We start from the raw sequence: 24,705 nt of genomic DNA, 5'->3' as shown, positions 1-24,705 counted from the left end.
CTGTGCACAAACATCCGACTGAAAACAAAGCTATTTGAACACAGTTGTATGTTTACTCAACCGTTGCAGTGTTTTTTTCCTCTCTCTTTCTCTCGCTCTCTCTCACACACACAATGTAGGCCTAAGCATTTGTGGGCCCCACAATTGTGCTGCTCCTGTACTCCCTGTTACCCATGACTGCGTGGCCACGCACGCCTCCAACTCAATCATCAAGTTTGCAGACGACACAACAGTGGTAGGCCAGATTACCAACAAAGACAAGACAGCATACAGGGAAGAGGTGAGGGCCCTGACGGAGTGGTGCCAGGAAAATAACCTCTCCCTTAACATCAACAAAACGAAGGAGCTGATTGTGGACTTCAGGAGACAGCAGAGGGAGCACGCCTCCATCCACATCGATGGGGCCACAGTGGAGAAGGTGAAAAGCTTCAAGTTCCTCGGCGTACATAGCACCGGTGATTTAAAATGGTCCACCCACACAGACAGTGTGGTGAAGAAGACGCAACAGTACCTTTTCAAACTCAGGAGGCTGAAGAAATTTGGCTTGGCCCCTAAGACCCTCACAAACATTTACAGATGCACCATTGAGAGCATCCTGTTAGGCTATGTCACAGCCTGGCATGGCAACCGCACCGGTTAGCCTAACGCATCACCGGGAACACACTGCCTGCCCTTCAGGACATCTACAGCACCTGGTGTCAAAGGAAGGTCAAGAAGATCAACAAGGACCTCAGCCACCTGAGCCATGGCTTGTTCACCCAGCTACCATCTAGAAGGCGAGGTCAGTACAGGTGCATCAAAGCTGGGACCGAGACACTGAAAAACAGATTCTATCTCAAGGCCATCAGACTGTTAAATAGCCATCACTAGCCGGCCTCCACCCAGTACCCTGCCCCTAACTTAGTCACTGTCACTAGCCGGCTTCCACCCGGTTACTCATCCATGAACCTTAGAGGCTGCTGCCCTATGTACATAGACATGGAACACTGGTCACTAATAATGTTTACATACTGTTTTACCCATTTCATATGTTTATACTTTATTCTAGTCAAGTCCAACCTATTCAACTATTGCTGTACATACACTATTCTATCCACATTTCCTGAATGCTCAAATTCTAATAGTTCACCTAATTTCAGTTTATGTAAAAACAAAACAAGCAAGTATAATGTAGAGAAACATTGTACCATCGAAACCACTATGAAATATATGTTCCATAACCAAAAATGCTGTATTTTAATATGTTTGAAGCTGGTGTACAAAACTGAAAGTAAAAGATGCAGAAACGAAACTTAACAATGGAAAGAATAAAAATAGCACATAGAACAGATCTACTGCTTCTTAGACATGCTTTCAATAAGGATGACAGATCTTGAACTCAAATTTCTATGTGCATTTGGTCGTCACCCAAAAAGTGACATATCGCAGCTTTAAAGGCATGGTTCTGGAATGCAACGTTTTAGAAATAAGACCTTACAGAACTTCTGCAATCAAGGTTCCATGGGGAATATTTTACGCTCAGAAACTTGCATATTTTCTCCCGACAATTTTAGTTGTGGAACTATCCATGTACAAGACTGAATTGTAGACATTTAGTTCCCTCTACTGGATATTGTAGGTACAGTAAATGTTGTGTATTTTCCATAAGGATTATGGGTACAGCATCGGACAGTTACATAAATTTGCCGGAAGAACAACACAGGAGAATGCATATTGCTTTCTATCCAAATCCAGAATGAAAATTATACTATATCGTTTTGCTTTCGCAGGTGCGTTGGCATGATGCAGCGGTTTACATGTATCGCCACGTGCCGTGAGCTCCGCGGGTTAGTAAAGCGCTCATACGTGTCATCGCTGGCCTCCACCTTGAATAGGACCTGGACCTGTTCCACAATGCCAAAACATCCCCTATGCCGTTCATCGACGTCTATCTATACGTGCACCGCGGGTCCGCTTGTAGAACCGACCGCACGATGTAGCTTGCATAACTTGCGGCGACAAAGTGGGGTTTTCTCCCATGAGAAATACAGACACTACTGCACAGAGAGCGAGAATGAACGGAAGCGCACTGGCGGCCATGGTCATCATGGCATCACAGTTGTCGGCATCCCTGATCCACTCACGTGGATTCGGAATAAAGTCCACATCTACCTGATAGAACTCTATTTTCAATTGGGCATTAACAATGTGGAATTTGACAATGGAGTCAAGCAGGTATGGTTTGTCAGGTGTTATATATAGGCTGCTCTTTGGTATATCATTATATCCCTTATTGGATAAGGGTTATGTCAGTTTTATGATAGGGTCATAACTCACTGTATTCATCATATATGTTTGGGATATTAGAAACTACACATTGGCAAATGTGAACTAGACACTTGACTGACCTGGTCTTTGCAATAGGCACTGGTCCATGTCTCCACCATGATGTCCAATGGCAACTTTGAGGAGCTGAGAGGGTTGGTATCAACAGAGGTAGCCTACTCATACCATCTCCAAAGTCATATTTTATATTCATCTAAACTATAGTCTATTGTAAAGACAAAGTGTTGTGTCCTGTTTTAGATTCCTATCAGTTTTCTGACGAATCAATGGCCCCAATTATAGCCATGTCCCATAAGCTGTGTCTTATCTGGTTTCATTTCAGATGGTGGTCTATGCGCAACAGAGGTGTAGGACTCTCTCAGAAACCCAAAGAAGACATCTAGCTATCTCATTGGACGATATTATATTTATTCTGCCAGAGGATGTTTCCATAGTTTTTGATTCAAATGGTATTGCTGTGTGTGTGTGTGTGTGTGTGTGTGTGTGTGTGTGTGTGTGTGTGTGTGTGTGTGTGTGTGTGTGTGTGTGTGTGTGTGTGTGTGTGTGTGTGTGTGTGTGTGTGTGTGTGTGTGTGCGTGTGAGCGTGCGTGTGTGTGTGTGTGTGAGTTAGTGTGATGCATAACTTTGTCCTACTTCACTGTTTCTGTATATTTGTATTTTGTTAACTCTCTGTTTTCCTGCTTCCTCTGTTATTCTCAGGTAGGAAGTTTTGCTTCATTGTGATGAGGTTCTGGCATATGTCCACTGCCGATGTTCCTGAGGACCCGGAGAGTACCAAGATATTCAAAATGGCCGCCACTGAAGAAGATGGCCCACAGAAGAAGATAGTGACAGCTGTCTATGAGTAAGCATGGCATCCAACTAATCAATATTCATTTCACACATCCAAATGTTTGTATTATAATTATTAAGTCTCCCTAAATTTTACTTAAATATGTTTAAATATGAATTAAATACTTTTTAGTGCTGTGTCTCCACCAATTCTTAATCTCTATCTTGATGGATAAACAAAGAGATTTGATATGCGAGAGTTTGTCAATATTTTCTTTACTTTCTCCATGTCTGTGAACCCACAATAAGTAATGGAAACATTTAACCAAGAGACTTAATTTTCTGCATCTCATAGAGAAAGGTTGGGGGAAGTATGGAGGCATACAAACCTCTACGTGAGATAGTTAGTTATATTGTGTATAAAGAAAGCACATTGTAGTTGCTCTTGATTCTTTTATATTTTTTTGTATTACGTCTCATAGTATTGCGGTGTGTTATGACAGCCATGTTGACAGTGTAATTAATGTGTTATATCACTTCCTAAGTGCTATAAAAGTACGCCTATGGATAACCAATTGAAGAGAAAGTTTCAGTGCTGTAACTTCTGATTTGGTCTGAATCACTTACGCGATTTGCTCCAAGCACAATGACAGGAATTAAATCCACCTCCGATCCACCGAGTAGGATCAAGCTTCTGCTCCCATTCCTGATCAGAAATCCCGTTAGGAATTGGACCACGCGGTTTGGTTGTCATACCTAATACCCACCTATCTAGTTGGCCAGAATCTCACTCTCATTGTTTCAGGTCTTAAACTCTTTCCTAAAAGCCTGTCATACTTCCTATGTTTACCCTTTCATTGCTGAGACAGTTTGGCAGGATAAGAGAGCTCTGTTAAAAGACGCTTCACCTTATTTTCAAGGTGATGGTGGGAAGATTAGTTTGGTTGTTTGTCAGCATTGGTTTCAATGGTCTTCCCTCAGCTGTATGGAAACAACTTTTCTCATCTTCAAAAGTATACTCGATAAAAAATATTTGTCGTCACACTCTCTTGCTCTCTCTCTGTCTCATTCACTCTACTTCTTTTGTCGCTTTGCAGAGGTGCTAAAACACCATAGAACAATCTAAAGCAATTCCTATTAAATCTAATTTTAATGTGTTTTTCTCCCTCTTCCCCCTTTCTCTCTCTCTCTCTCTCTCCCTCCATCTCTCCTCTCAGATTCCACCGGGAGCTGACTAGGGGAGCTGAACCTGATTGGACAGTCACTAACATCTGGCACTGGCACTGGAAACAGATTGGGTGATTGGACAAGACCCATGAACACCTCTGTCACCAGGATACAGCATCAGACCAAGCATATACAGCACCGTTTACCTAATTCAGTTCCGACAACATTCAACTCAACAAAACACTATTAACCGACAGGACTTCAATCAGCAGGACCATTGTACTCAGCCAAGCGCACCCAAACTCAACTGAACCATTACAAGTCAACAGAAGAGTCACCTTGAGTCCTAGCTGCTTTGTAGGGTGGACTGGATGGAACCAGAGCCCTACACACTGAAATACAGACGTATTATTGCACCCTAAGTTCTCCAATCTGAGGTTTGTTGAGAACAATAGACTTTATCTGAATCTCCTCAGCATGAACAATTAGTGCCTACAATATCCCTGCTGTTACAGTTTGTCCCAGAACAAAATAAACTGCTTCATGGTGATACTGTATGAGCTTTTGTCTCTTTGAAACAGTATCACAGGTTTAAACTGTTGTTCTGTATTGTTCAGAAACAACTTAGTTGTCTAATTATTCAGAAGTAAAATTGATGCCGCATAGCATCTATAAAGGTAGGACACAATTAATAAACACAACAATCCTCAGCAGAAGGGGGCGATAGTGTTACACACATCACAATATGAATGAGTGTTTATTGAAAGCTGTTGGATAATAACTGGCAAGTCCCTTTATCCTCGTATAGGTGTTTATATGATACACATTTTACACGAGTGACCTCGGTTTAGTTTGGGGAGAACAAGGATAGGATAGTATACACATACCGGTCCCACTTTAAAGGAAGTACAATGTGTAAAGGCTTTATATAGCATAAATGCTTCACAAATAATCTATGAGCACATGTCATACAAAGTGTGTTATGTCACATTTGGCAATTCACCCTGCAGTGGTAATGGTTATGTCAACTTTTATGCATCAGTTATAGAGTATGACAGATGCTTAGATGATTTGTGAAGCCTTTATGTCGTGCTAGGAAGCCTTTATGTATGCTATTTAAAGCCTTTTTAAGTTGTACTTTGTTTCAAGTGGGACCCAAATATCTTACATTATGATTAAATATCTCAAAGGAATCAAAGATGTCAGTGTACTGTAATGTATTATACCAGTGCCAAAATCAAACATCCTCTATTAGGCCGTCATTTTAAATAAGAATTTGTCCTTAACTGACTTGCCTAGTTAAATAAATGTTAAATAAAATACAATCTAAAAAAATAACACTGACAGGCTATTGAACCCTGTGTCATCCAATTCTGTCAACTCTTAAATCACACTATTAATGATGCATCAAATAGAGAGACAATTCCTTCATTAGTAAGCATTCATTCATGCATAATGAAATATGGGTGTGGATTATTATAATTTCCAGGCGTGGTAATATGGGCAGGTGCGTAGGGGGTTCTGGTTAGAGACGCTTCCTGGTTATTCCTAATGTGATTATGAGTGTGGATCGCTTTACTTATGTTAAAATGCTAGTGAATATGTTTATAGCATATTAGCCAATTCACCACGCCAGGGTGTCAGATTGTTAAATGGCAATTTACAGTAGTAGAATAATTCAAGTGATAAAACACAGACAAAAGCTAATGTGTTGTGTTTATTATTAACACATATTTCTGTGTTGTTGGGATTTGACATGGATTAGTGTATGCACACTCTACCTTTTATTCATCTGGTTATTCAAGTTGATATTGTTCTCCAAACAATTACTTCAATATGCCGTCAGTACAGTAGGTGGGTGTTTTCGCACGCCTGTGTGCATGTACGCACCCCTGTGTGTTTGTGTGTCTAAGGCTGTGGCCACATATTGAATTAGGATTAACAGATTGACATTATAACACTGACTAATAAAAGAGTAAATGTGTGTGTAAATCTAATCAAAGAGTGCGACAGAATAAATAGGACTTCAAATGATAAGATTCCGATGGCATGATGGTACTCATAATTCTCAATATTTACTTAGGTTTCAAGAGTAGATACTGTGTATTATCACATGCAGGAAGGGTAAGCATTCAGTTAGCAGTAGTTAGAAGCAGATAAGAATGTATTACTTATTCTAGCAACAGCTTATTGCTCTCAACATAAGAAAATACATTATAGTCCACAATCAAAAATAATTTTAATGACAGTTAATATGACAATTAATAGTTATTCTCACAGGAAAAAAAGAAGTATAACACTTATGTAGTATATGTAATACTTGAAGTACATTATTTCACAGAATAGATACTGAGGTGGTAAAAGATACTATTCAGATTTAATTAGCTTGAATTTCCTTTAGAACGTCCCGGAAAATCTCCACACACACGTCCCCAGTGGGGTGTCTCATGGATGCCAGCTTCCACACCTCCTCAAATGTCTCCGCGGAAATACTCACGCCCACATTTCGGAATATGTCAGCAATCTGAAAAGGAAATTGAGGCGGAAATAAGAATCAGAAGATGTCTTTCACAAATGATTTGCTTATGCTCCGTCCTATTTCAATAACATTTTGTGTCAATCAATTCTCCAATGGCAGAATTGTTCATACCAATTATAATTTTTTTAAACAACGTTTTTCTCCTACATTTTGAATGCTGTAACAAAATCCCACATGGTACTGTATGTCCCAGTGCTATTCTATAAAATCTACTAGACCATATCTTTCTTTCTCTCCCTTGATTCTTCAGTGGGTTCATTGGTATTCTGTACCTCCTCTTTGGTGCGGGGGCAGAAGAAGTGCTCCTTGTGGACTCCCCTTAGAGAGTGCAGCGTAGGATACAGGAGGTCAAGGGCCGTGGTCTGGTCACCGTAGTTAGTGCGGTCGCTGACGCGCTTGATCCGCGGGGCCGCTAGGTCAGTGCGCACTGTGGGAGTCCCGTACCTACGATAGTCTATGTGGAAAGATGTCATAATTATACAGTGAGAATGTGATTCACACAATGTAGAGAAGCAGAGGGGAAAGGACTACCAGTCCATTGTAATGCAAAGATACAAATGTCAGAAATCGTGTGCTGAATCTCGGAGAAATGTCCGTCCCAGATTTTTTGGGGGAGAAGTATGGGAATTACACTACCATTCAAACGTTTGGAGTTTTTGAAAGAAAAGCAGATTTCTTTTGTCCATTAAAATAACATCAAATAGATCAAAAATACAGTGTAGACATTGTTAATGTTGTAAATTACTATTGTAGTTGGAAACGGCTGATTTTGATGGAATATCTACATAGGTGCACAGAGGACAATTATCAGCAACCAACCCTCAAAACACCAGTCTCAACGTCAACAGTGAAGAGGCGACTTCGGGATGCTGGCCTTCTAGGCAGAGTTGCAAAGAAAAAGCCATATCTCAGACTGACCAATAAAAATAAAAGATTAAGATGGGCAAAAGAACACAAACACTGGACAGAGGAACTCTGCCAAGAAGGCCAGCATCCCGGAGTCACCTCTTCACTGTTGACGTTGAGACTGGTGTTTTGCGGGTATTATTTAATAAAGCTGCCAATTGAGGACTTGTGAGGCGTCTGTTTCTCAAACTAGACACTCTAATGTACTTGTCCTCTTGCTCAGTTGTGCACCGGGGCCTCCCACTCCTCTTTCTCTTCTGGTTAGAGCCAGTTTGCAATGTTCTGTGAAGGGAGTAGTACACAGCGTTGTACCAGATAGTCAGTTTCTTGGCAATTTCTCGCATGGAATAGCCTTCATTTCTCAGAACAAGAATAGACTAATGAGTTTCAGAAGAGAAGTATTTGTTTCTGGCCTTTTTGAGCCTGTAGTTGAACCCACAAATGATGATGCTCCAGCTACTCAAGAAGGACAGTTTTATTGCTTCTTTGAAATCAGCAAAACAGTTTTCATCTGTGCTAACAATTGCAAAAGGGTTTTCTAATGATCAATTAGCCTTTTAAAAATGATCAACTTGGATTAGCTAACACAACATGCCATTGGGCACTGTGTAGCTGTCCAGCTACACAAGTAATTTACAACATTAACAATGGCTACACTGTATTTCTGATCAATCTGATGTTATTTTCAAATGGACAAAAAAAATGTAATGTAAAACGGTAGTGTATATCAAATTCTTCATGCATCTTTCACCTAAATATGTATTTACTGTAATTTGAGGTAAACCTGGACAGTGAAGTGTTACAAGAGAACACAACCACAACTGACCAGTTGTAGGGAGACCACCCACGACAGCCCGGATGAGAGAGGAGGAGGTGATGAAGCGGTCCTGGATGGTCCTGGGTCTGTTGAGGGTCTTGGGGGTCTTCAGCATGCTGCCCACCTCTGCAGGCTCCAGATCCTCCGGTCTGGCCAAAGCCTCTGAGGCTGCAGGTCTCACATGGAGAGTCTCTCTCTGCATGTTATCTGGGGCTGTGCTGGTCTTACACTCTGAGGTAGAGTTGTCAATCAAAAGGGAATAGAATGACTGCCATTCCACCAATCACAGAACATTGACTTGAATGGGAATGAGCCTTCTAGTAATTATATTTATATGCTTAGACACTGTAACTAACCACTGGTCAGAATGCGCTGCTCCACTTTACTGATGGGCATTTTGTCCTTCCAGTTGAGGAAGTTGGCAAACTCCAGAAAGTTGATGAGTCCGTCTTTGTCCACGTCACAGTACTCCATCAAGTCATCCAGCATCGGCCCACTCAGGTCCAGGTTAAACTGACGACACACGTCCTGCAGGTCCTCCTTGTCGATCACACCCTGACCCTTCTGTGGAGTCGCACACATACACACACAAATGCACGCACGTAGCACACACACAGACAGACTGAACAGAGGTTGTGTCTATCTCAAACCAACATAATATTATCAAAGACAGTACAGTATGAAGATATCTAGAAACTGATTCACCAATAGAAATCCCAGATCATGCTTGTATGCGATGTCATGGCAATGTTGGTTAGCTAAGCTCATGCGCAGAAACATCTCAGGTCTAATGGTAGTCTCACGCCAAACTGCGCATGTGCAGGCAATCAAAATAGAGGCACTCCTTCGATATTAAGTCGTTTTTTATGAAAATGTGTCAGCCACTTTCAAAGTTGGAGTACTAACATGGTCAGCTACTTTCGACATTGGCTTGAATCTAGGTTGTTCCTTTAGATTCCAGGAAAATCAACAACGAAGGAATCATTTTTCACTTCTCCCATTGACTTGCGGACCCCAAACCCATGTCTGGTCGGCCGAGTCTGCTTCGCAAAGCTTTCCCAGAAGTATTGTGATGTTGTGCCTTGGGTTTAGAAATTCTGTGATATTATCAAGTTAATACAGTATATACAGTGCATTCAGACACCTTTGCTTTTCCCACATTGTTACGATACAGCCTTATTCTAAAATGTATTAAATCGTTTATTCCCCCTCATCAATCTACACACAATACCCCATAATGACAAAGCAAAAACAGGTTTTTAGACATTTTTGCAAATGTATTACAATGTTTTTTTTTAAATCTACATTTACATAAGTATTCAGACCCTTTACTCAGTCCTTTATTGAAGCACATTTGGCAGGGATAACAGCCTCGAGTCTTCTTGGGTATGATGCTACAAGCTTGGCACACCTGTATTTGGGGAGTTTCTGCCATTCTTCTCTGCAGCTCCTCTCAAGCTCTGTCAGGTTGGGTGTGGAGCGTCTCAGCACAGCTATTTTCAGGTCTTTCCAAAGATGTTAGATCGGGTTCAAGTCCGGGCTCTGGCTGAACCACTCCAGGACATTCAGAGACTTATCTCAAAGCCACTTTTGTGTTGTCTTAGCTGTGTGCTTAGGGTTATTGTCTTGTTGGAAGGTGAACCTTCGCCCCAGCCTGAGGTCCTCAGCACTCTGGAGCAGGTTTTCATCAAGGATCGCTCTGTACTTTTCTCCATTCATCTTTCTCTCTATCCTGAATAGTCCCCCAGTCCCTGCCGCTGAAAAACATCCCCACAGCATGATGCTGCCACCACCACCATAGGGATGATGCCAGGTGTTCTCCAGACGTGACGCTTAGCATTCAGGTCAAAGACCAAAGAATCTTGTTTTTCATGGTCTGAGAGTCCTTTAGGTGCATTTTGGCAAACAAGTGGGCTGTCATGTGCCTTTTACTGAAGAATGGCTTCCGCCTGGTTACTACCATAAATGCCTGATTAGTGAAATGCTGCAGAGATTGTTGTCCTTCTGGGAGGTTCTCCCATCTCCACAGAAGAACTCAAACTCTGTCAGAGTGACAATCAGGTTCTTGGTCACCTCCCTGGCTTAGACCCTTCTCCCCCAATTCCTCAGTTTGGCCAGGCGGCCAGCTCTAGTAAGAGTCTTGGCGGTTCCAAACTTCTTCCATTTAAGAATGATGGAGGCCACTGTGTTCATGGGGATCTCCAATGCTGCAGACATTTTTTGGTACCCTTCCCCAGATCTGTGCCTCGACACAATCCTGTCTTGGATCTCGACAGAAAATTATTTCGACCTCATGGCTTGGTTTTTGCTCTGACATGCACTGTCAACTGTGGGACCTTATATAGGCAGGTGTGTGCCTTTACAAATCATGTCCAATTAATTAAATTTACCATAGGTGGACTCCAATCAAGTTGTAGACACATCTCAAGGATGATCAATGGAAACAGCATGCACCTGAGCTCAATTTCGAGTCTCATAGCAAAGGGTCTGGATACTTATTTAAATAAGGTATTTGTTTTTTTATTTGTAATACATTTGCAAAGATTTCTAAAAACATGTTTTTGCTTTGTCATTATGGGGTATTGTTTGTAGAGTGATGAGGATTTATTTATTTATTTAATCCATTTTAGAATAAGGCTGTAACGTAACAAAATGTGGAAAAAGTCAAGGGCAACCTTCCGAATGCACTGTATGTTACCTTGTCGTAGTGCCTGAATGCCTGCAGCAGGGAGTTAAAGTGGTGGAAGTTGACCTTCTTGAGGTGCTGGCGTACAGCACTGACCAGGGTGCGCCGTCTGTCTGTGCCTTTCTGGTACTCTGCTGGAGGGGTTGAGTGGAGAAGGTCACCTGCACCTGTGGAGAAAGTTAAACCAAATTCTTCATCTTCAAACTTACATTTTGGTCACCCCTCTAGACTACATTATAGCTTGCCCCATTTTTACCAATTTCATACTGGCATTGTAATAGAAAACTCAGTGTCCTTTTATGAATGTGTCCTTTTATTAATTCAAATTTGACTCACCAAAGTCATCTGGCCGCATCAAGATTCCAAATGTGTGACCTGCTGGCACTTTCAATGTGTCTGCTATGCTGTAAAAGGCCGGGAACAGAGGAATTAAAGCTGCTGTAGTAGCTTGGCATGAGTTGTGCAATACACAGGTCTGGAACGTACACTGAACAGGCATTTAACTAGATCTGCATTAAAGAGTTAATGTGATAGACTTACGGGTCATGCACTTTGCCAATCTGTGGCTGTGTCCTTTCCCTGAAGTCATCACATCTCCGAGAAACAAACTTTGCACTGTTATGCCTATTGGAAAAATAGCAGTAAACAAATCAACATTTGATGTCATGACTATTGGCAATGCATTGTGTGACACTGAATGGTGATGAGCGATAAGAAGTCAAGTGTTTTGAATAAACATTAGCTAGGATAAGTGCTTACTTCTGAGTATCACACAACCAGTGGAGAGATTTGGAGACACTGCGTCCATCGTTGTGGTGGGGAGTAGGCACTCCGAACCTGCCCTCCTTTCCATAATGGCTCCACATGTATTTCCTATCAACCTGTTCACCTGGGACGCAACACAGTTATGATGGATTTACCCAGGCTAAAATCAAACAGAGAAATATCGACTTGTGTGTTTAACCACTGGCTATGGTGTTTCTACAGAAATGTGTCTGAAAATTATGGGTGTTAAATCAATGTGTTAAACAACATGTTGAATAGCATATAAATGACTTTCAAGCCAAAATGAAGTCCCCATTTGAACACTGTCAGAACCAAAGAGAGACAAATGTCCACAATACTCACCGACAAAGTAGGCATTGTGGGAGCGGATATAAGACTCGTGTCCCTCCTGAGCCTCTGTCGCCACCTGCTCTGCACTTTTAGGTGGGTTGATAATCACACCTGCAGCTACACCTGGATCAGAAGGAACACACTTGTACATGAAGGCTTGTGGATATGTCTTTCAGTCATAATATGAATGTTTATCGTGACACATTGTAGCTTCTAGGGTCTTTCTTTATTGTCTGACTCACTTTTGGGGGATTTCACACCAAATGTGGCGTTGCCAATGTCGAGACAATTTGGAAGCCCAGGGCTTTGATCATGTGACCTGCCCAGGGGGGCTTTTTGATTGGTGGAATACCCAGCTTCACTGAGCTGATGTAACCTCTGTTGAAAGATGGTCTTAGGTGGTGGGTTGATCACTAATCCACCCTGTAGGAAATACAGGAACAAATGCAACCATACCAATTCCATGAATTAATGTGTGGATGATCTCTACCATGTTAAATGCATCTACAGATGTAGGATCTTCATTTTAGCCAGTTTGCTACAGCAGGAAAACAATCCTGCAACAACAGGAAATTTGAATTATGTGGATTATAATTAATGGACATTTTCTGTAGCGTTTGATACATTTTTTTGTTAGGGCAAATCAAGTCTGGAAATTAGAAACTTTAGAAGCATTTTTAAACCATGAAAACACTACAAGTTTGCATTTCCTGTCATGCAGTAAAATCTTTCAGCAACAAAATAGTGATCAAATTAAGATCTTACATCTGTAACATGAAAACCTGAGGCTAGTTAGCTTAAAACTCACTATACATGTCTGTTTATTTAGGCCTCTACTCACAGAAATAGAAGCTTGGCTGCTCACTCCATGAACTAGAGTACTGGCAATATCAGGGTCGTTGGCTTTCCCATGGAACACTCGGATAGCCCCTGCACCTGGGCGTGTTGTGTTGAGAAACTTCCTCACTACTGGTGGGGTTTGGGGCTTTAAAAGGAAGGTGTGAGACAGTGAATATACACCCACACAAACAGACACATGCACTTGTGCACAATCCCCCCCCTAAACATGCTGCTGAGGCAAAAAGGAGAATGACAAAGGACTGCACTGTATATCCCAGGCACGTCAGATCCTATTGTATATTGCCATTCAGGACAGTTTGGTAGTGATGTTAATTCAGTTAGTGTGTTGATCTAGCTATATCATATTTATGTTTATTATTTGGCAGCACGATCTCAACTTACCTTGGGTGATATTTCTTGTAAGCAAGTCTTAGCTCTGTCACCTACAGGAATAAGTTTCCCAGCCTAGGTGACATGGGGATATCATAGACATACAGTATGGTAACATGCATTTACAGTAGACCGCATCATATACGCACATCTTGCGAGATAAAATAGTTACCAGATGAATCAGTCAAACGCAAAGAAATAACTAGGCTACCAAGCCTATTTGCTTGTTACCCTTCGAATATTCGGTAAACTTTCGGTGTATTTCCAGGTGTTGGTTGCATTCCTTTCTATCATATTCATATCATTAGCGTATCAACAAGTTGTTATAAAAATTATGTAGCCTACTCAACACGGGTTACATGTCTATTTGCTAGTTACAATGTTTCATTCTGAAGAGAGAAGCTTAAGATGGCTAACGTTGTATCAAATTCCAGGACATTCTGATAGAATGTTTATCTCGAGTCACATGGCAACCGCCACTAGGAAACCGAGGCTTTGATCTGATTGGCGCTATAATTATAGGCTTACTGTGCAAGTGTTCTAGAATAAAGACACCAAAATTCTATCTTGTTATAATTACTATGGCAATAAAAATAAATATATAATAAATAAAAATGTTTAAAAAAAACGTTTTTTTAAATGTATTTTTTACTATGCGGGGAAAATATGACTCCAGCGGAAAGAGGTCAATCGAACTCGATCAAAACAATGGAATTGACATGGAAACGCGTGGGGAAAAGATCCGTGAGGGAAATATCCCAATCTTCTCATTGCCTCCCAGCAAAATGTGCCTACATTTAGGCTATTGTTTGTGTATTTCACACTATGTTGAGGTAAAAAATTGGAGTATAATGCTTGTATAGATGTCAACCCCAGCACATGTTCATGTCATTGTCACCAATCAACGACAGACTACCACTACTGATTTCTGCATGCTAGCTATGCTAACCAGTTTATCTGAAAGGGAGTTAGCATTCAGCAGACACTTATTCTAAACCTGAAAAGGGACAACTTCTAAAGCAAAAACAGCTAAATATATCCAAATCGGACTCAAGTAACCACATTGTGGGCCTTCTACAATGCATACATCATGACGGATTTGTTGGATGTGCGCCAATCTGGGCAATGGAAACTGCGTTCCATTTACCGCATCTATGCTGATTTATGTTATGGTGATTTAGAATGTATTGAATAATTAAAGTTTTTGTAAATAAATAAATATATATATAATGTAATGACTTGTCTTTGAAACTGATAAATGGAAACAATTTTTTCAGACCCAAACTAAGAAATGTTAAATAAACAATGGTTAAATCCCAACCAACCCCAATTAAGGACCTGTATGATTATGAACATTGCAAATGCATGCCCATGTTTGCCTTCAGCCTACACTTTGGCAGTATGGCATGTTATGACATAAAGTTGCATACGTCATATGTTACAAAGATTTTTTTGTGAATTAGTTAGCACACTTGTGTAACATTTCCTCTTTGCCTTATAAAACGATTAGTTTCCCTGATCCTTTCATTAAAGAGCCAATCTGCAGTTGCTACATTGATTTTTGGACTTGTAAATTAATTATATGTACCAATTATTTCTTTAAGAATATAACTTATAAATGCCTATTGAACTTAGTTCAACTGACGGACCCCATCAGAACCCTAAATATACGTTTGTTTTACTCCAACAAAGTAAATGTAAACAAACGTTGTATAACCTCAAAACATAGTTCAAACTAAATTGTTGATACCATGGATGGCCAGTCCTTGTATCCATAGATCTGTCTATTAATTTGAGAGCTGTTACATTTCTCCAGTCCCATACCTCAGATTTTACCAAAACAGTGGCGGGGTGTGATGAACGCGTTGTTGTTTCAAGTGCAGATTGCCCCTTTAACACGTTCACAAATTGGAACACGAGTGTGTGATTGGTTTATGCTCAGTGCTACGTAGCCATTCGATCTATCATCATACACTGTGCCATGCAAAACAAACGGGAAGTTGGAAGAAGTGGGAAAGGGACAAGTTTTATGAAATTTCTCGCCCTGTGAATATATTTGAGTGGAAATCCATTCAGCTACCTAGCTAGCTAGTTAGTTAGTTAACTCGGATAGGGTAAGTAGATATCATTCTCGCTAGCTGATTTACCGGCAGAACTAGCTTGCCCGGCCGAAAGCTATGTTTTGTTAACTGGCTCACATCAAATAATAAACCAACAGAGTGACCCGTTCATAATCTACTGTTGTGAGTTGGTCATTGCAATGTATATGTATATGTGTGGCTAGCTTCCTAGTTACTACGTAGTTGCGTGTGTGAAGCAGGGTGAGGTGTGGTTCAACCTTAGGTAGTTTACGAACAGTAAGACCGATAGCTTTCGTGTACGCGCTAGCTTAGCGAACTAGCTAAATTATTCAATATACTGTGTGTAGTTAGCTAGCTATAGTAAACTAGCTAGCAGCTAACAGTATACGTCATGCCACCTAATCTAAATAAAGCTAGTTATCTATCTGTACTTGGCTGGCTATCTAGCGTGAACTAGCTAGCCAGCTAACCAATTTGTCTAAAACAAGATTGGATCAATGGGTGGGACTGAGAAAGCCACTCATTATTTTGACGGACACAGTGCTTGTTGATAGCAAGTTTGAGCCGCCATCCTAACTGACTAGCTAGCTAGTCAACACTGGTTATTAGTGGGCAAGACTGACGTAACACGAGTTCGAACCACATGTCTTCACTGCAATTATTTTTGGCTAGACATGGGCTTGTTATGTTTACTTGTTGGGTCAGTTAAGAAATAAGTGTAATATAGTCTTTGTAAACAAGTCTAACGTTACGAGCTAATAGCCAAGTGAACGTCGTCGTCACATTTCCAAAGATGAGTTTTAAGTAGCTACATCCTGTGATTCAATGATATTACAATGATGATCGGAGACAAAGCTAATTGAATAATTTCTATCCAATTAAACGTCAAAGTTGATAATTATGTATTATTTTGTATTTGTTTTCCACACACTACTTTATTCACTGTTGATCTGTTGACAATTTAAGTAATGTGACATCTCATTTTGGCAGTTCTAGGAGTGACCATTCAAGCAGTACTTCTGCATCCAGAGCAAGAGACTGGGGTGTAAGGAAATGGCAAGTAGGGGTGGTGCAACACGACCCAATGGGCCAAACACAGGCAACAAGATCTCCCAGTTTAAATTAGTACTCTTAGGGGAGTCCGCTGTGGGAAAGTCCAGTCTGGTACTTCGTTTTGTCAAGGGCCAGTTTCATGAATTCCAAGAGAGCACAATTGGAGGTAGGCTGATCTGACATCTTCTATTCATGTGTTAGTGGAATGGACATAACCCAAAAACCACTATATTTTTGTCCTGTGGTGATTCTCACTACATTCTGTAGGTTATGCAATCTCCCATGATATATATATTAGTCCATTGTTGGAAACTGGACAGCCAGCTGTTTTTCTTATAGCCTACTGCAAACAAAATTCTAAATGCTGCAATGACTGTTATTCCCCTCTCAGCTGCCTTCCTGACTCAGACAGTATGTTTGGATGACACAACAGTCAAGTTTGAGATCTGGGACACAGCTGGTCAGGAGCGCTACCACAGCCTAGCACCCATGTACTACAGAGGTGCCCAGGCTGCCATCGTGGTCTACGACATAACTAACAAAGTGAGTCAGCAGCCGGGTTTATGCACTCTGTCACACATTATAAGAGACTTATAAATTAGGTACAGTGCATTTGGAAAGTATTCAGACCCTTTCCCTCAATCTACACACACTGTCCCATAATGACAAAGCAAAAACAGGGTTTTAGACATTAACATGTATTAAAAATAAAAAACAGCTACCATAATGACAAAGTGATTAAAAACAGAAATACCATATTTACATACATTTGAAGTCAGGGGTTTACATACACCATAGCCAACTACATTTAAACTCAGTTTTTCACAATTCCTGACATTTAATCCTAGTAACAATTCCCTGTCTTACGTCAGTTAGGATCACCACTTTAATTTAAGAATGTGAAATGTTAGAATAATAGTAGAGATTTATTTAAACTTTTATTTCTTTCATCACATTCCCAGTGGGTCAGAAGTTTACATACACTCAATTAGTATTTGGTAGCATTGCCTTTAAATTGTTTAACTTGGGTCAAACGTTTCGGGTAGCCTTCCATAAGCTTCTCACAATAGTTTGGGTGAATTTTGGCTCATTCCTCCTGACAAAGATGGTGTAAATGAGTCAGGTTTGTAGACCTCCTAGCTCACACACGCTTTTTCAGTTCTGCCCACACATTTTCTATCGGATTGAGGTCAGGGCTTTGTGATGGCCACTCCAATACTTTGACTTCGTTGTCCTTAGGCCATTTTGCCACAACTTTGGAAGTATGCTTGGGGTCATTGTCCATTTGGAAGACCCATTTGTGACCAAGCTTTAACTTCCTGACTGATGTCTAGAGATGTTGCTTCAATATATCCCCGTATTTTTCCTCCCTCATGTTGCCATCTATTTTGTGAATTGCACCAGTCCCTCCTGCAGCAAAGCACCCCCGCAACATGATGTTGCCACCCCCGTGCTTCACGGTTGGGATGGTGTTGTTCGGCTTGCAAGCCTCCCCCTTTTTCCTCCAAACATAATGATGGTCATTATGGCCAAACAGTTCTATTTTTGTTTCATCAGACGAGAGTAAATCTATCCCAAAAGTACAATCTTTGTCCCCTTGTGCAGTTGCAAACCGTAGTCTTGCTTTTTTTATGGCTGTTTTGGAGCAGTGGCTTCTTCCTTGCTGGGCGGCCTTTCAGGTTATGTCGATATGACTCGTTTTACTGTGGATATAGATACTTTTGTACCTGTTTCCTCCAGCATCTTCACAAGGTCCTTTGCTGCTGTTCTGGGATTGATTTGCACTTTTCACACCAAAGTACGTTAATCTCTAGGAGACAGAACGCGTCTCCTTCCTGTGCTGTATGACGGCTGCGTGGTCCCATGTTGATTATACTTGTGTACTATTGTTTGTACAGATGAACGTGGTACCTTCATGCGTTTGGAAATTGCTACCAAGGATGAACCAGACTTGGAGGCTTACCATTTTGGGGTCTTGGCTGATTTCTTTTGATTTTCCCATGATGTCAAGCAAAGAGGCACTGAGTTTGAATGTAGGCCTTGAAATACATCCACAGGTACATCCCCAATTGACTCAAATTATGTCAATTAGCATATCAGAAGCTTCTAAATTCATGACATTATTTTCTGGAATTTTCCAAGCTATTTAAAGGCACAGTCAATTTAGAGTATGTAAACTTCTGACCCACTGGATTTGGGATACAGTGAATTATTAGTGAAATAATCTCTGTAAACAATTGTTGGAAAAATTACTTGTCATGCACAAAGTAGATGTTTTAACCGACTTGCCAAAGCTATAGTTTGTTAACAAGAAATTTGTGGAGTGGTTGAAAAACAAGTTTTAATGACTCCAACCTAATTATGTAAACTTCCGACTTCTACTGTAAGTATTTAGACCCTTTGCAATGACTCGAAATTGAGCTCCAATGCATCCTGTTTCCATTGATCATCGTTGAGATGTTTCTACAACTTGATTGGAGTCCACCTGTGGTAAATTAAATTGATTGAACATGATTTGGAAAGGTGCACACCTGTCTGTAAAAGGTCCCACAGTTGACAGTGCATGTCAGAGAAAAAAACCAAGCCATGAGGTCGAATGAATTGTCCGTAGATATCCGAGACAGGATTGTGTCGAGGCACAGTTTTGGTCGAAAGGTACCAAAACACTTCTGTAGCATTGAAGGTGGCCTCATCAGTGGCCTCATCATTTTTAAATGGAAGAAGTTTGGAACCACCAAGACTCTTCCTAGAGCTGGCCGGCTGGCCAAACTGAGGAATCGGGGCAGAAGGGCCTAGACCAGGGAGGTGACCAAGAACCTGATTGTCACTGTCAGAGCCTGAGTTCCTCTGTGGAGATGGGAGAACCTCCCAGAAGGACTACTATCTCTGCAGCACACCACCAATTAGGCCTTGATGGTGGAGTGGCCAGATGGAAGCCCCTCTTCAGTAAACGTCACATGACAGCTCGCTAAAGGAATATCCGACCATGACAAACAAGATTCTCTGGTCTGATGAAACCAAGATTAAACTCTTTGGCCTGAAGGCCAAGTGTCACGTCTTGAGGAAACCTGGCACTATCCCTATGGTTGTGGCAGCATCATCCTGTGGGGATGTTTTTCAGCTGCAGGGACTGGGAGACTAGTCAGGATCGATGGAAATATGAACAGAGAAAAGTACAGTGAGATCATTGATGAAAACCTGCTCCAGGGGGCTCAGGACCTCAGACTGGGGTGAAGGTTCACCTTCCAACAGGACAATGATCCTAAGCACACATCCAAGACAACACAGGAGTGGCTTTGGGACAAGTCTCTGGATGTCATTGAGTGACCCATTCAGAGCCCGGACTTGAACTCGATTGAACTTCTCTGAAGAGACCTGAAAATAGCTCCCCATCAAACTTGACAGGGTTCAAGTCAAGTGTGCCAAGCTTGTAGCGTCATACCCAAGAACACTTGAGGCTGTAATCTTTGCCAATGGTGCTTCAACAAAGTACTGAGTAAAGGATCTGAGTACTTATGTAAATGTGATATTTTTTCTTCTTTAATAATACATTTGAAAAAATTCCTGTCTGTTTTTGCTTTGTCATTATGGGGTATTGTGTGTAGATTTTATGAGGGGGAACAAACAATTAAATCCATATTAGTATAAGACTGTAACGTAACAATATGTGGAAACAGTCAAGGTCGGAATACCTTCCGAATGAACTGTATAGCATTAGGTACAGCTGAAGACATTTTGTGAAAATTTAGCTGGAGTTTGAAGATTATGCCCTATATAATAGGCCTAGTTGAGAATCTGAAGAAAAGATTGAGAAAAAGGCTAGCCTCATTTTGCTGACATGTTTTCAAGCACTTTTCTGTAGTTCTTAGATTTGACAAGTCTAAAATATCCATATTCATTTAATTTGGTCCTAACAAACCTGTTACATCTAGGGTACTTTTGTTTTAACAACTTAGTTGAGGGGCTGTCAATGTTTTGACCCCTAGTTGCACCACACTTTCCCAAACCATCTTCCTGTTCAATGTGTAAATGTATATGTTATGTTGTAAATGTTTCTGATACCCTGTGCCGCTATTTTGGCCAGGTCTCTCTTGTAAAAGAGATTAACAAACCTGGTTAAAAAAATAAAAGAGCAACTCCAATGAGATTCTATTTGGATCCCCATGTCTGATTTTGCTCTATTTGCTGAGACGTTTGCTGGGAAGTTGTTAGAACATTGTATTCCATGGAAATAAGATGTCAAAAGAGCTTGGTTTTCTAACTCAAAGTTTTGTACATAAATCTTAAGCCAATGTTTGGAGCAGAGCATGACTTCAACTCAGCAATATGATACATCTCGTTGACGAACTCCCCATACATGTAAGCTGGGGAACATTATATCTAATTGTCATATTTTATAGAAGTTCTCCTTTAACGAGACCACGTCTTGTATATCCTGCAAAGTCAATCGCATAACCAGGGAATGAAGGGAGTGGTTGTTGTCATTCTTCCGCAGGGACCTTGTTATTTTCTGACTTAATCTCTCCTCTGTTTGCCAGGAGTCCTTTGCACGAGCAAAGAACTGGGTTAAGGAGCTTCAGAGACAAGCCAGTCCAAATATTGTAATAGCGTTGGCTGGGAACAAAGCTGACCTTGCAAACAAACGAGCATTGGATTTTCAGGTTTGTGCCAGTGAATTTGCTATTGAACATTACACTGCTAATTTTATTCTCATTGGAGTCATCATACAATTTGACCTATAAGGCAGTTAAACACAACATTTGTTGCATATTGACTGATTTTGGTGGTTTTCTTCCAGGATGCCCAGTCATACGCAGAGGATAACAGTTTACTGTTCATGGAAACATCAGCAAAGACCTCTATGAACGTTAATGAGATGTTCATGGCTATTGGTAAGTGTTTTATGTTCCATGTTTATTACACCGAGTTTGAAAATGTTAAAGATTCTATCAATCTGATAATAGATACACCTGTCATAAAAATTTTCCCTATTGCTTCACAGCAAAGAAATTACCCAAGAACGAGCCTCAAGCTGTCGGAGCGAACAGTGGACGGAACCGGGGAGTGGATCTTACGGAGACAGCTCAGCCAGCCAGCCGCTCCTGCTGCAGTACCTAAACCTGGCCCACTCTTCCTAACTCTGAATCACGTCTGGACATGGTGTTCCCCTTCCTGACATCAGACCTTCCACCTCTCGTCCTTTCTCCTGGGAATAGCTGAAGACTCTGTATAGCTGCATTTCTAATACTTTGTTTGGTTTTACTTTTCATTTTAAAGTGTATATCAGTATAATGTATGCATGTATCACTACAAGGCCTAAAACATTTTTTATTTTTTATTTTTTTACTTCAGTTGGAAGACTAGCCCCTACAAGAGAGAGTAAGCAGTGTGTGTGTGACTGATTCCCTGAAGAGAAAGTGTAACCTAGGTCATAGGGTTATTGGACTGGGGGTAAAAGTAAGTTGATTGTCCTTCCTTCCAGCCAGAACAAATCAAATTCCCCCATTGTGAAATGCCTGGAGGCTATGACAGTTTGTACTGGGTATAATACCATTATTGAAGCAGTGTCAGGTAAGGACTATCAAATCAAGCATTCCCCCTTGCACCTGCTGCCGAGACGACGACATCTCCGTCTGCAGAGAAGTTTGGCAAGAGCATCCAACGCCATTACACCACTGGCCCACTGCAACCGGTTGAATAGGATAAAAGGGTGGTCTTGTGATTGGATGGCTGGTGACTTTGCAAGTTTGTCACATCTATGATGACTGCCTTGTGCATCATGGGAAGTCCTTCTTCAAACCACAATATTCTCTGGTTGATACATTGATTTAAGGAAGAACACTGAGACAGTTGGACATGCTCAGACAAGTTTTGTAAAATGTCTAGTCCTTTGTTTCCCCAAACTGTTATTGTTCAGTTATCAACTTGTCAGAATTAGTGGTGTTTAAAAGTAGGCCTCAAACCATGCACCAACATAAGTATTGACTATTACCTATCATCAGTCTGTGGAATATTACTCTGTTATATAGGGTGTTGCAATGTTGTCTTCTACCAATACAGCTTGGAGGGCATAAATAAGCTTGTCAGGAAAGTATCTAGAGATTCCGAACAATTTTACAGTACACCAATGTAGGTCTAGGTCTGCTATGGGTTTGTTACCTTGTCACAAACAAACTGGTTCAATGCTAATCAATGGTGTTCTTTTTAAATATGTAGTGTTATTAACAATTCAATTGTATCTCCTGTGTCTTGTTACTTTTCTCAATGGTCTGTTCATATTTGAGAGGACTATTGCATTGCACAATTGTTGGTTATAATTTTAATTAATGACTGGCCATTACAATTTATAAAACTGATGCACTGTGTCGGACTTGATAACCTATTGCCTCAAACAACCGGAAGTGGTACTAACTGACTGGTAGTCTTTCTGAAGCCAGGTGGATTTAACAATGTCAAACATGACTAGTGAAGGACTGATCAGTTTGAGTGTCAGGGTACAAGTCAATAAATTAGGTATATTGTATGCCTTTATGTTTTTGATATCACAAGAAATGCAAGAGCTATTCATTCTCTGCAAAACTTGAAAAATTGGTCTGAAGTTATAATTCTGTATTTGTTTGGTTTGTCAACTCCTTTGAGAGTGTTTTCTCTGAGCACATCCAACCCCTGAATAAGTATGACCATGACTGAAATGTTTTCCTTTGAACCTGAGACCAACACTGTGTCCACTAGCTCTCTACAAATGTCAGCTACAAGGCACTCGTAGTTCAAGGTGAGATTCTTCAGACTGTCAGCCATAGTTCCCTTCACATTGACCTCACTCCTGCTGCAGGACTGAGGATTGATGTCTCTGTTTCCTCTGCATTTGCATATCTCTAGCTACCCCCCATAGTCTCTGGCATGTCCAACTTTGGTGGGTTGTCCTCATCCTTGACACTGGAAGGTTCTTCAGTATCAAAAGTAGATGACCCTGGTCTTGACTGAATCTGAAACGGACGAATCCTCAACAGTTTGCATGAGGCACAGGGCCTTCAATGTTAATTTCTGTTGAGTCAACTCAATGACAGTCAGCTCTCTCAGCCACTGCGTGATCATCCAATACTTCGCAGAGGCCACTGGACGCTAGGACCAGCAGCTGGTTAGATGGGTCTGTGGGCAGCGACACAGAGTAAGGCACAGGGATGACTGACTTCAGCTTGTGATCGCCATAATGACTAAGCACTCGGGTGGCCTTGGTCAGCCCCTCCACCAGACCGTGCCGTTTGTTGATGCTGATTGTCCCTCCGGACCAGAGGATGTGTTTGCGCTCCTTAGGGTTCAAATTTATTTATAAAGCCCTTACATCAGCTGATATTTCAAAGTGCTGTACAGAAACCCAGCCTAAAACCCCAAACAGCAAGAAATGCAGGTGTAGAAGCACAGTGGCTAGGAAAAACTCACTAGAAAGGCCAGAACCTAGGAAGAAAACTAGAGAGGAACCAGTCCTCTTCGATTATAACAACATGGCCAAGATGTTCAAATGTTCATAGATTACCAGCAGGGTCAAATAAAAATAATCACAGTGGTTGTCGAGGGTGCAACAGGTCAGCACCTCAGGAGTAAATGTCAGTTGGCTTTTCATAGCCTATTATTCAGAGTATCTCTACCTCTCCTGCTGTCTCTAGTGAGTTGAAACAGCAGGTCTAGGACAGGTAGTGTGTCCAGTGAACAGGTCCCGGTTCCAAAGCAGCAGGCAGATCAGTTGAAACTGGAGCAGCAGCACGGCCAGGTGGACTGGGGACAGCAAGGAGTCATCAGGCCAGGTAGTCCTGAGGCATGGTCCTAGGGCTCAGGTCCTCCGAGAGAAAGAAAGAGAGAATTAGAGAGAGGATACTTAAATTCACACAGGACACCAGATAAGACAGGAGAAATACTCCAGATATAACAGACTGACCTTAGCCCCCCCGACACATAAACTACTGCAACATAAATATTGGAGGCTGAGACAGGAGGGGTCATGTGGCCTCATCCGACG

The 24,705-nt window shown here is 41.2% G+C and overlaps 3 protein-coding genes across 3 annotated transcripts; 2 read left to right on the top strand and 1 right to left on the bottom strand.

Annotated features, from left to right (window-relative positions):
• The first annotated feature begins 1,633 nt into the window (after nucleotides 1-1,633).
• Nucleotides 1,634-4,816, top strand: si:dkey-82o10.4 (uncharacterized protein LOC797793 homolog). The gene is made up of 5 exons (XM_064945579.1): nucleotides 1,634-2,214; nucleotides 2,404-2,475; nucleotides 2,648-2,774; nucleotides 3,025-3,169; nucleotides 4,314-4,816. Exons 1-5 carry the CDS (start codon nucleotides 1,780-1,782, stop codon nucleotides 4,396-4,398), a joined length of 864 nt encoding a protein of 287 aa, XP_064801651.1. The 5' UTR covers nucleotides 1,634-1,779; the 3' UTR covers nucleotides 4,399-4,816.
• Nucleotides 4,817-6,349: 1,533 nt separating this feature from the next.
• On the bottom strand, nucleotides 6,350-13,972 carry efhb (EF-hand domain family, member B). Its single transcript, XM_064945580.1, has 13 exons — nucleotides 13,789-13,972; nucleotides 13,570-13,632; nucleotides 13,169-13,312; nucleotides 12,570-12,750; nucleotides 12,340-12,450; nucleotides 11,971-12,100; nucleotides 11,752-11,835; nucleotides 11,548-11,615; nucleotides 11,224-11,378; nucleotides 8,882-9,089; nucleotides 8,535-8,756; nucleotides 7,075-7,256; nucleotides 6,350-6,787 (listed from the first exon to the last, which is right to left on the bottom strand). Exons 1-13 carry the CDS (start codon nucleotides 13,855-13,857, stop codon nucleotides 6,641-6,643), a joined length of 1,764 nt encoding a protein of 587 aa, XP_064801652.1. The 5' UTR covers nucleotides 13,858-13,972; the 3' UTR covers nucleotides 6,350-6,640.
• A 1,531-nt stretch (nucleotides 13,973-15,503) lies between these two features.
• rab5ab (RAB5A, member RAS oncogene family, b) lies at nucleotides 15,504-23,056 on the top strand. The gene is made up of 6 exons (XM_064945578.1): nucleotides 15,504-15,671; nucleotides 16,629-16,857; nucleotides 17,083-17,234; nucleotides 21,230-21,352; nucleotides 21,490-21,583; nucleotides 21,694-23,056. Exons 2-6 carry the CDS (start codon nucleotides 16,692-16,694, stop codon nucleotides 21,807-21,809), a joined length of 651 nt encoding a protein of 216 aa, XP_064801650.1. The 5' UTR covers nucleotides 15,504-15,671; nucleotides 16,629-16,691; the 3' UTR covers nucleotides 21,810-23,056.
• The last annotated feature ends 1,649 nt before the right edge of the window (nucleotides 23,057-24,705 follow it).

Source organism: Oncorhynchus masou, chromosome 29 (genome assembly GCF_036934945.1).
Source record: "Oncorhynchus masou masou isolate Uvic2021 chromosome 29, UVic_Omas_1.1, whole genome shotgun sequence".
Lineage (NCBI taxonomy): Eukaryota > Metazoa > Chordata > Actinopteri > Salmoniformes > Salmonidae > Oncorhynchus > Oncorhynchus masou.
Note: the sequence above shows the minus strand (reverse complement) of the source record. Positions and strands in the feature narration are given on the sequence as shown.

Excerpts from the sequence above, each read along its gene's own strand:
- si:dkey-82o10.4 (XM_064945579.1), top strand. The coding sequence starts at position 1,780 with ATGATGCAGCGGTTTACATGTATCGCCACGTGCCGTGAGCTCCGCGGG. Across the intron at positions 2,215-2,403 it reads TTGACAATGGAGTCAAGCAG|GCACTGGTCCATGTCTCCAC; the intron begins GTATGGTTTGTC and ends TCTTTGCAATAG. Across the intron at positions 2,476-2,647 it reads GAGGGTTGGTATCAACAGAG|ATGGTGGTCTATGCGCAACA; the intron begins GTAGCCTACTCA and ends GTTTCATTTCAG.
- efhb (XM_064945580.1), bottom strand. The coding sequence starts at position 13,857 with ATGAATATGATAGAAAGGAATGCAACCAACACCTGGAAATACACCGAA. Across the intron at positions 13,633-13,788 it reads GTTTACCGAATATTCGAAGG|GCTGGGAAACTTATTCCTGT; the intron begins GTAACAAGCAAA and ends CATGTCACCTAG. Across the intron at positions 11,616-11,751 it reads ATTGGCAAAGTGCATGACCC|CATAGCAGACACATTGAAAG; the intron begins GTAAGTCTATCA and ends GGCCTTTTACAG.
- rab5ab (XM_064945578.1), top strand. The coding sequence starts at position 16,692 with ATGGCAAGTAGGGGTGGTGCAACACGACCCAATGGGCCAAACACAGGC. Across the intron at positions 17,235-21,229 it reads TCTACGACATAACTAACAAA|GAGTCCTTTGCACGAGCAAA; the intron begins GTGAGTCAGCAG and ends TCTGTTTGCCAG. Across the intron at positions 21,584-21,693 it reads TGAGATGTTCATGGCTATTG|CAAAGAAATTACCCAAGAAC; the intron begins GTAAGTGTTTTA and ends ATTGCTTCACAG.